Here is an 11,664-nt window from a genome sequence, read left to right on the forward strand (position 1 = left end):
AGCGTACTTTCAGGATACATAGTACCCTATGTGTTAAACCAAGGTATCAGCTACCTCAATACCGAAATTCATAAAAATTGGCCGTTTAGCGTGACGAAGTAACATACTCACAAACTTTCACCTTTATAATATTAGTGGGATAGGTATAAACTCTTGACTACACTAGCTGACATACAATTCACAGCCGAAATTATTAGACGTTAGTAAGCCAGCTAAAAATTTATATCAAAAAGATAGTGTTTTTACACTAGCTACAACTACACTACAACACTAGCACCCATAGAGGCGAATGCACTAGCGTTAGCCCACATTCCCGTTTTTTTTCACTTAGTGATACCCATTGCTATTGATCTTATAATATGGAAATTATCAATGCACTCTCACGCGGTAATGAGTAGCGAAAATAAATATAAAGAGGATGCAGACCTGGCTATCCCCATATTAGGTGGGAACATCTCTATAATCCAATTGCATTGGTACACGAGCAACGTGATGATATTGAGGGCCATGACGAACATGACGAAGCGTCCGGCAATGGCGAACCCGCGATTCAGCGGCTGCCCCAACGACCACGCGGTCGCGGCGCCCATGAACACCAGAAAGTATATCCCTGACACCACATTTGGACGCAATATACCAGAGAACATTATCAGGATGAGACACAGGTACTTCCCTGAAATAATAAACCTTTCTGAATGTATCTTCTATGTTTTCTATGAGCCATGGACTAATTACAGTTACTAGTATATACTAGTAGCTAGTGGTATATTATACTAGTATAATTAGTCTATGCTATGAGTCCTATGCAGTTTAGGAAGTAAACTTTTAAACCGGTATTCGAAGCGTCTACACATTTTAGTTAAATAACAGGTTGCAAAGAGTGATCTTTTTATTAGATTTTACTAGAGAGATACATACTAATTATATTTGAACGAAAATAGATTTATCAAGAGTGATGATTAAGAAAAATTTAACAAGTAACGTGTCATGTGTATTAAAGTTTATACTGACCAGCACTCGTAAGCATGGGATATCGCTGATAATTCATGTCTTTCCTTACTAGTCCTTCCGAAGTTAGTACTGTCACTTTCTGTACTACCATATATACCACCACTGAAGTCACTGTCATTAATAACTGAAAAAATATATAAGTAATTACTATTATATAGAGTATAAAGAAAGTCTCGACTATTTCGAAACCCTGCGACAAGCGACAGCCTATCTACGATGAAAGTCTCCAGGATATCCCAGAATCAAAATCAACTAAAGCGAGTATAATGTATTCTATACATATAAACAGTACCTCTGGCGCCAGATAATGTACAGCCATCCACGGTTTTATGGTGTTGTAGCCGACGAGGCCGAGGTTGTGTCCGATCCGTTGCATTAGCGGATAGGTCTCCAGCAAGGAGCCGTAGGGGGGGAACATAACCAGCACCCCGTGCCATGCTGCGTGGGTCAGCAATAATGTGATCGACACCACTATGTTTAGATGCAGCAAGCGGCGGCAGGCAACTGTGAAGGAGGAATCTTTCATCTATATGCATTTTTTTCATCATTTATAAAACATATCGCTTTTCAAATATCCTTTTCCTTTTTTTATCATAAAGAATTAAACCCCATTTTTTAAACATTTCAAAAAGGTAAACAATATTTACATTAAATATGCGTTACACTTTAGAAATCTTTACACATAAGCGAGGTAGTCATTTTGAGTGTAACATATATCTAGTCTTGATTTTGAGTGTAACATATATCTAGTCTTACTAACAATCTTATTGACATGTAGTGATAAAGCTTCTAACCCCGATTATATTGTATAAACTGCCTGTACAGAATGTGCTTAGTTCAAACTATTTTTTCCTTGTCGTGTGGCGTCCACGTCCACTGCTGGGCAAAAGCCTCTTCCAATTCCTAGCATCCCTTTCTTTGGTGATATTGTATATTTCAATAAAAACATATGCAACGATCATGTGCCAACTTAAGCATCTAAACGCATTTGTTTACTAGGTACTTTGCGTGTAAATATTTTTTCGTAGTAAGAGTAAGGTGGAGCTTCAGAGTAAATTATGTAATTACTGTAAGATAAACAAAGCAAACTTCCTTAATGAATGCAGTTAGAACACCGCAAGCTGAGTATATTTTACTAACCCACATACTGGAATCACACAGACGTAAACAAGCGAACGTGATAAGCTTTACATTCGGCGATCTCAATAGCCCTCACACTATTGCCTTGCAAACATAAGATATTTTAGACTGGTGCAGCATTCACGTTAATTCAACCAAAATAGATTTAAGCGTCGTCGTCGGGTCGGTTATACATAGAATGTGATAGTGGCCAAATAGAATTGATTTGGTAGGATTTTTAATCTAAGCCAAATATTTTATTTTAAAAAATACCAGTTTATCTAATGGCATAAGGATTGAAGATTTGAAGTGATCCCAAAACAAAACTATTACGACCTCATAAAACGGGTAATGAACATAAACAAATAATAATTTTAAACTTAAAGCACAGTCCATAACTTACGTTTGCTATTGTCGTTGTTAAAAACTTGTATAAGAGGCGCTAACAGGTACAGTAGCAAGTATATGAGGGAGAGTCCGAATGGTCGCAATGCTATACCTGCAAAAAAAAAATATACGTAGTCAGGATAGATAGAAATAGGACATGTGCTTTTATTATTGTGTAAAATAAAATTCTGTGGGCAAAAATTAGTTTGTAATATCTATATAAAATTAGTGTAGATTTAGGTAGGGTCAGTAATTGTTTGAAACAATTACTTAACAATTTCGATGTTCCTATAGAAGTCGTTCTCCTTCGATAGGTACCTTCTAGTTTTTGTTAGTACGTGAAAAGTCGACATTGAATAAAAGTCACAGACACAATAAATCACAGGCGTCAAACCCATGAAGAGGGTTTCGTTTCATTGCGGGCGGGCATAGTCCACCACTGATTAACCTTCAACAAGGGTTCAATTAATATATACAATGCTAAACCAATTTCGGGAACTTCAGTATGGACTGAAGTAACTATATGAATGTGAAAAATATTTCCAGGAAATGAATGTAAGAAGTTTGTGTCAGGTATTTATTACAAAAGGTTATTATGTTGCTAGTCTTGAAGTTTACAATAATAGTTCAATAAATATAATAATCGGCCAAGTGCGTGTCGGCCCACGCACAGTGTAGGGTTCCGTAGTTTACTACAACAACCAGTAACATTATTAAAATTTGTTAATATAAATTTAATTTAAACTTTGATAAATTATGGACAAAAAGTAGTAAGTGTAAATATTTTCCATGGACTTGTTCGACTATTGCAGTAAACTTATAAAGCGAACTCAGGTGTGATATTTATGTATCCTTTTAATTTCGTTATATAATAAAATATAAGTGTTAATGTTGTAATGTTTGAATTCATTACAACAACTGTTTCGATGGCAGAGGGGCTTGACTCTAACGAAAATTGGCACATGGAAGCTTAATCATTTACGAGCTGTTTACTAAGTCTAAAAAGGGCCTACACACCTCTAATATTTTTAAAAGACCTATCCAACAACACCCTACACAATAGGAAAGATGAATATCATTTCCATTTTACGTGTAGGGTAGATAAGTTTTATTCAAGATTTTATTTAACCACTTTGTCGGTGTGATTAATGTGAATACCCATACTAAATCATATCAACGGACGGACAGACAGACATGGCGAAACTATATAGGTTCCTTGTTTGTAGGATTACGGAACCCTAAAAAAGAAAACGATGCCAACAAATATTAAAATCACACAGTTATAAACGAAGATTTTTTTTTCAATTATACTAAATGGAAACAACCAAGCTTTGGCCAACCCAAATGTCACAGTAACATTTAGATTTTGTTCCACTTCGTTTTATACCGCGCCCCATTTCTCCCCCTTCCCGCACCACACTCACAAAGACTTTCATACCGAGGTAATATTAAAAATAATTTCATGAAACAAAAGTAATTACTTTGATATTTGAGAAAATGGAAGGCATAAAAATCTTCATTGACGTCCTTCCAAGAAACGGCATGATGCCCAAAGGTCTTACATAAACAACGAGTAAACGACAAAGCATGTCAACATAATTTTATAGCTTGCAGATTCAATTAGACCCATCCATATAGTAAGTTTCATTGAGCGTGCACAAGTCAGTGACTTGTTAGTAAATAAAAAGTCTAGATTCGACAACATATTTTCATGCATTGTTTACATTGAGATCCTAATCCTGGACCTATGACAGTTTTAAAATTTGCTGACATTGAAGCTCGATGAAATCATCACGAGCTCAATGATGCATCGAAGAAAATAAAATAATTGAACAAATCAAGTAAATAATATTTCAAAATAGCAAACACTAGACACATTCTAGACAAAATGGAAATGATTCACATCCTGCGCGAGATGTGATAATGAAGGCACATCTCAAAAACTGTGAGACATGATATCACGTCCAGGTAGCAATGTATTGTTTGTATATCTGTATGTAACACTGTAATATTCCCATTAAAGAAGGTTGCACGTGTAATAATACTAACACAAGTATTGTTCTTACTGTGCATTTGTATGCCCGGTAATTAACATACAACTAAACCCATTATGACTAGCATTCATAATATAACTTAATTATGTGATTATTATCGATAATGTCTAGAGTAATATTAGTGAGCATACAAACATTATCATGATAAGGTAAACAACTGATGTCTATATTAGGTAACTAATCGAAGAGTGGTGTTGTATACCTGTACCTAACCTACTTTAAAAAATAAATATAGCTATATAACAAGTAAATACAAAACTTTCATTTTTGCTTCGTTCCAACTTAGCATTACGATAAATGTTATCCCGAGCAAAAATAATGAAAAATCGTCCAATGCAACAACATACAATCTGAGAAATACGTAAACTAATCCAGAAATCTTTATTTTGTTTACAAAATCTACCATGATCATTTCTAAACATAATAAATACAATGAACTCTCGTGAACATTGCGTAGGTGGCAGAGCCATTAGAAAAACCAAAAACAGCGCAGCGCAGCGGTCTGAAAGAATTTTACGTTGTGAAGTATTTGGTTTTATTGATTTCGTAGTTTAGGTATAACTATTAGAATATTGTTAATTTATGAACATGTGAATAGTCGAACATGAGAAGAGAAATCTTAAAGGTATTCTCTAACTTTGTAATCCTTTCTGGGTTATTCCAGAGCATGAGCATGAAGATGAAAAAATACTACTTTCCCGAAATCCCGACAGTCACAGTCACAGTCAACAAGTCTAAATACTGTGTTAAATAAAACTAAAATAAGCATGTTAAAGCAGAGTTAAAATTATAATTTAAATGTTAATTTTTGTATCATTATAGGTGTATTGCAAGCAAGTGGACGTGAAGGCCAGTAGGCAACAGGCGTCTAAAGCACGGTACTAATGTGTATGAACAATAAGGTAAACGTAAACATGAGTAAAGTATTCGTTTATTATTATGCTCACAGTGAAGCGATCCATAGAACTCGCGATGTTAACTAAGGGCCGAAATAAATATCTATTCTGCTAATAACTGATTCTGCTAACTTTATTTAATTTATATATTTATATAGTTATAATAATTCTACACGCGAAGAAGAAAAGCTTTTGCTTTCGAATTCTTATGCAGGTGAGAAGTTAATATATATCAATTCACACCATCGAATAATAGATTCTCACTAGCAAAAAAAGGAATTCAGTGCAAGCGCGCAAAACGGTACAAAATTGTAAAAATTACTGCGTGTACATATTTACACTGACACAAATACAAGTGAGCTAAAAATGGAACTGAACTTTCGTTCTAAAGACTGGATGGAATAGACTAGACAGAGCTAACAATAAAGTATAATTTATTTACTTAATCAATTTCCAATCAGTGTGTATATAAAATATTGTATTATCCTCAATATTTATAAAATTTTATAGTAGACATTCGTATGTATTATAACTACTTACTTTTGTATGTCTACTTCTATTTTTAGGTCGAGCACACACACCATATTTCAACGCGATACACGGTTTTCATCTCATCATTACTTTCCTTAAATGTGTTTAACATTTACTGAAAGGTATATTGAAGATGAGAAAAGATTGGAAACAAGGGAAGCAATCATAGAAGGAACGAGAAACACGAAGGAAACAAATGTGTTTTAGACTACTAGTATACATTAAATGAGACCGATAAAAAAGAAGAGACAAAATTAGCTGAAGTAAAAATATAATCTTTGCAGCGCCGCCGGTGTCAAGTGTCAAATAAGTTCTAATTGCTTATGTTCGTGAGATAATTTATAATTTAGGTTGGCAGAAGGCAGTTAACCAGTTGAACTGAGTAATGCGACCTTGTGACTCAGGCGACTGATAAGGCAATGCTACTGCCACTCGCATTTATTAGCCGACCTGCCAAATATTGCACTCAAAGACGTATTCAATATTGATATCCATGGGTTGATATGACTGATAAATGTTAACTTTATTTGGTTAATTTCTCGTGCTATATAAAAGCTGAGCACGGAAATTAAATCGAAAATAACTACAATAAGTGAAGTTCGGCGTAACGGTTCGATTAGCTAACCGTGTAAAAATAAGAACCGAAACACGATAACCCGAAAATGACATCATCGGTGATATCGACACCAATTCAAAAACAGAGCATACTACGAAAGTTTCAACGTACTGAATATTGACATGATAGGTACATAGGAACATAGTTAAAATTTTTTACAATCATATTTATATCGCTATACCTATTATAATGAATTTTATTATATAACCCTGCGATTGCGATCTATAATAATATTGCTATAGCATGTGTGAATCAAGGACGGGCTTAGAATAAAACAATATAAAACATTGTAAATTAATTAAATCAGATAACCAAAATTAGAGTAGCCGTAATGAAATAGTCATGATGTGATTAGAGGCAGATTTATACAAATGTCACGAGTGTTTTCCATTTAATTAAAAGAAACCCCCGCCTCTTGTGTCACTATTGTTTCGCGGAATAGATTTGCTTTTAATATACTGAGTGGTATATTTATGTGTAATTAAGCTGGTGGTTGATACGCTCGGCAGGCGGCAGTGTGGCGTGGCGTGCGTGTGATGTGCGATTACATCGCGAACATCTGGGAGTGTTCGCAATATCCTCTTTGGTGGACGATCAAACAAACACAAACCTCAATGGGGAGTATTCTTTCTGGTTTTCTATAATAATAAAAGACGTCCTCAACCTACAGTAAACCTTTCATTTTTCAATTCTGGTTTTCAATAGTTTCACCTAGAGGTAGGGCGTAGAGGAATTTTTAAAAGGTAACGTAATCTTACACAAGCACGTACTCTTCAAAAAAGGGCTCACCATATGATTACTGATGTACCTTGCTTCAAGGCAGTAACAAGCCTAATTCAATCCACCATTATCGGACAAACAGCAGAGTGGTCTACCACGAACTTAGGCGAATTTGGTGAAAAAATAATTTTTGTTAAACGCAACTTGAGGTTTAAGGAATTTAATGGCATTAATTTACCGGAGAATACTCATTTGAATTAAAAAAAAAACAAACTTATATTGGTAGCAGGATCTAGAACAGGTACATTACACAAAGCTCTTCGAAAAATTACTTAGCAGCAATATCGAAATGGCAGGAAATAAAAAAAATGGTACTTAAGATGTTTCGTCGAATCGAAAGGAAGGTTAAATCTTCCCAGACAGAATAAAAAATATTTGACAGAATATACGGGATACTCCGGATGATGCCACCCGGTACCTACAGTGCGACGTTGTTCAAAATAAAAGTACGGATAACCAGGTGTTCAGTGGCAGAGTGGACACGACGGCCAGCTTAATTAATGGCGCTTGTGGGTCGGGTGTGGTCCATTAGTTGGACAAACATCGATGCCTCACGACAATCTGCAATATACTCTTCCGTCTAGTTTGAAGTATCCTGCACTTAGCTGCTCAATATTTTTTTCAGGTGCTTTTATGCGACTCAAGTTTTCCTTTACGTAAGGTCTTTTAGTTGAAACTGCCACATGTTTCCAGATATTTATGATACGGGACGATGAAACGGCAGTGAATAAAATAATTTTGACTGACTTAATAGGTAACAAACATTTTTAATCTACCTAACCTTGAACCGTAAAGCAAGATCACGATAATCAGGTTTTTTTAAGTAACATTTAATTTCGTGCGTTTGGTAGACATTTAGTGATCGAGGACTTATTAATATAATGGTATTTTGTGTAAATTTATCAGCACCGTCTTTATCGCAATGATAATCTCACACTTTATGGGTAGGCTTTTATGGAAGGTAGAAATCAGTTTATAACTCGCTAACTGGTGTAAACAGAGGGATGTTCCGAATTGTCGGATTTATGGGCCGTGCTGAAAACCGGGTCAGAACGTTTGTCCTTTACGAGCATAGGTGAGCTGTGATTTCCGGCCGTGATTAATCATGAAAATTATTTTTTTAAAATATGGTAGTTATCTAACCCCTCCCCTCCCCCAGTTCTTCAATTTTTTAATCAGCTCGGGTATACTAAAACTCAGACAGGATTACCGGATTTTGATGACCTCTATAAATATATAATATCTGGTCATCATGCGAGACTACATCCGTGGTCCCGGGTTCGACATCGGGTCAGGTCAAAATGGATAAAGATCTTATCAAAAGGACCTGAGTCTTGATTGGTTATCTTACAAAATGTAAGTCTAGAATTTATTTTGGTGTTAACTGAATCTGTGTGATTAGTCTCTTATTATTTATACGGTGCATAGCAATAACTAATAAGGACAATATTTTTTCTTTTCAATATAACCTGCTGGAAATAATAATGAAAGAATAGCGGACATAAATAAATGCGAATGAAAACATTCACATTACTTTATACTTACCTACATGACTTCACTCAGGAGGCTAACTAGACGACCAACCATTTATACATAATTCCTTCACTTAACTTGAAACTGGTAGCCACGGTAGTAAACTATTATAGTCGGTGCTGGTAAGTACCTATCTATGTAGCTGTATGTATTTTTATGAATTGCGCCTGCGCTAGCGTCACTATATGTTATCTTTTAGGTCAGTTTCTCCATTACTCCTAAATAAATAAAAAATTAACCTCCTGTGTACAGGCGCAATCCAGACCACTAATCGCGTGTTAAAATGGCATGCAAATTTGGAGGTAACGCAATGAAAGGGCCGTAGGCAAGGCCATGGCAAGTCGGTCAACGGGTCATAGTACGAATCACGTGGACGCACCCACAATCACCGGCGCACCCAACAGGAGGATATATTACTCCTTCCCTGCATTGCGACGATGCGTGGGAGGAAACCACTACCTGTCAAAATGTCTACTCAAAAAGTTCGTCGTCCTGTCCTAATCGGAGCGGTACTGCGTGTGTAATTTATTTTCTGTCTGTATTCCTCATAGAAGCGAGTAATGTTTTATCAGTGATAAATTTGACTTAGTTGCTTTCTAATGATTTGTTTATATAGTTCGTCTTTAGAGACGCGAATTTGATTCCTTGTCCTAAACACGATTATTTCTATGCTTAAACAAGGTAAATCAACATACCATCGACATAGACGCAATTGAATTATTTCGCCTTTTGTAAGCCGAACACGTAGTAACGGCGATTAACACGACCGTTATAAAAAATCTTAGCCGCGTCTTGATTGCCGATGATGACGTAAGCTCTATTTCGGCAGTGTTGATGCAAAAGTGGCAGAAATATAATAAATAATATTATTATTAGGCAGCGCGGTGCGACCTGCAAGACAGCCATGCGGTGTTCCGCGGAGTCGCCGCGCCGGCCGGCTTCGGTCGATTGCGTCACGGAAATAACAAATATGTCGCGCTGCCATTAAACCAGATTCTTTCAACTGAAGTTTTACTATTTTTAAGGTACTTATAAACTGTGGTATAAACAACCTCATTTTCACATTGCAATGATTTGTATATTGTGTATTTGACATGACAATAATGCATTTCAGACGAATTAAACTCTGTGGAAATGAGTCCATATATTTAACTTTGCAGGGAATAGTCTTCACATTTAATTTAAATAGATAAGTACTCCAGTGATAATTTTAACAAACTTATTATGAACCCTACTATAAATATTAAAAAGTAAAACTATGTAGGTACTGATTGCATGTTTAACTTAAAACTTTGGGATAACTTAAATGATAATACTTACTGAGAAGAAGGCCCACTGGCAGCACCACACGGACCATCAATATTGTACAATAATTTGCAGCCATGATGGTATCTGAAAATTGTTGTTTCTATTACAATCAGTAACAATAGTAATACAATAAAAATACTGCACTAAGTAATTTGTATATATATATATATATATATATATATATTCAATGTCCCTTCCTGTCCTAGATTCCCTGTGTACAGGCCTGAGTAAAGTTATACATATGGGCATATTAGGTATATCTAAAATGAATTAGATAAATATTACAATAAGTCTGAAAAAATTTGCATATTAAATTGTAAATAATAAAAAGGCTCTTTAATTAGTTTTTCTATATAAGAAACTTATACAAAAATAATACATCTTTATTGAATACTTAGGTAAGACTAAAATATTTAATAACTAATTTTTAAGTGTATTTTTCTAATTAAGTTTCTTCATAATTTTAAATAAGTTTTAGTTTGATATTTTTTAAGTTATGACAAAGATTTTTAACATTTTTACTCTGGTTTCATGTTAGCAAGGACATAATAAAACATAGAAACACAAATTAAATTTAAAAATATATAAAATGTGTGATCTATGTAAGTAGCCAATACTTATTGCAACAAACTTTCAAATGGCACTAGTACTCGTATAGGTAACACTGTTTCAGAAATTATCTTTCCTTTTAACCTGTTTCGAGTAGGTACCTAGTATGGTTTGGGGTATTACTGTAGGTACTACTTCTTCCCAGATAAACTTTCAGAGATTGAAAGCAGTGCAATAATTTTGTAAGCTAGCAATTTAAATTTTTATTGTTCTTTATACCTTTATCATGATTTCGATCACAAGATCAGATTCCCGAAAAACCGGGTGTCAAAAATATAGCTTTGAATTGTTCAGTAAATATAAGTACCTAAATCTTATTCTTTTTTTCTAGTGTAAGGGTTAAATTAATCGCAAATTGGTGATTTTACTTCTGTTCGTTATGTAAACGCTGTATGTAAACATTTTACCCTACGTTAACATTTTCCACACTACATTTTAATTTTGGTTCAAAACAATCTCATTGCAACAAAATAAAAACTTGGTACTCACCTATATCATAAGTTTTGTCTATTCATTGGCACACAACCACTTCAAACTTATAATCATATTACGAGTACATTTTTATCAAATTATTCACATATTTTACAGTACGATAAAATTGCTTTTTCCACCAGAGAGTAATGGACGACCAACACCATTCCCATCTGAGATGACACTGACAATTTTGACAGCAACAAATCAGGTGACGGCAAAATTAAAATCAGACAGTGACAGCTGATAATGATTGAAATAAAATTTCACAGATTAAAATTAATTCCGATTGGTTTCCAGCTAGTGCTGTTTATTAATTTTACGATTGCAATAGATAATCACTTTATAA

At 34.7% G+C, this 11,664-nt stretch overlaps 1 protein-coding gene across 10 annotated transcripts in view; it reads right to left on the reverse strand.

Moving 5' to 3' along the window:
* Nucleotides 1–11,500, reverse strand: part of Piezo (piezo) — a 44,928-nt gene extending 33,428 nt beyond the window's left edge. For 9 of the 10 annotated variants that reach the window (XM_053748221.2, XM_053748201.2, XM_053748192.2 and 6 more), the window contains exons 1-6: nucleotides 11,334–11,500; nucleotides 10,248–10,319; nucleotides 2,534–2,629; nucleotides 1,304–1,515; nucleotides 1,012–1,135; nucleotides 427–673 (exon numbers count right to left, since the gene is read on the reverse strand). In XM_053748221.2, coding sequence (XP_053604196.1) covers nucleotides 427–673; nucleotides 1,012–1,135; nucleotides 1,304–1,515; nucleotides 2,534–2,629; nucleotides 10,248–10,311 — 743 coding nt within the window. In that variant the 5' untranslated portion in view covers nucleotides 10,312–10,319; nucleotides 11,334–11,500. The remainder of the gene's footprint in view (nucleotides 1–426; nucleotides 674–1,011; nucleotides 1,136–1,303; nucleotides 1,516–2,533; nucleotides 2,630–10,247; nucleotides 10,320–11,333) is intronic. The other variant, XM_053748239.1, reaches the window with a different exon arrangement.
* Nucleotides 11,501–11,664: the final 164 nt, after the last annotated feature.

Source organism: Plodia interpunctella, chromosome 1 (genome assembly GCF_027563975.2).
Source record: "Plodia interpunctella isolate USDA-ARS_2022_Savannah chromosome 1, ilPloInte3.2, whole genome shotgun sequence".
Lineage (NCBI taxonomy): Eukaryota > Metazoa > Arthropoda > Insecta > Lepidoptera > Pyralidae > Plodia > Plodia interpunctella.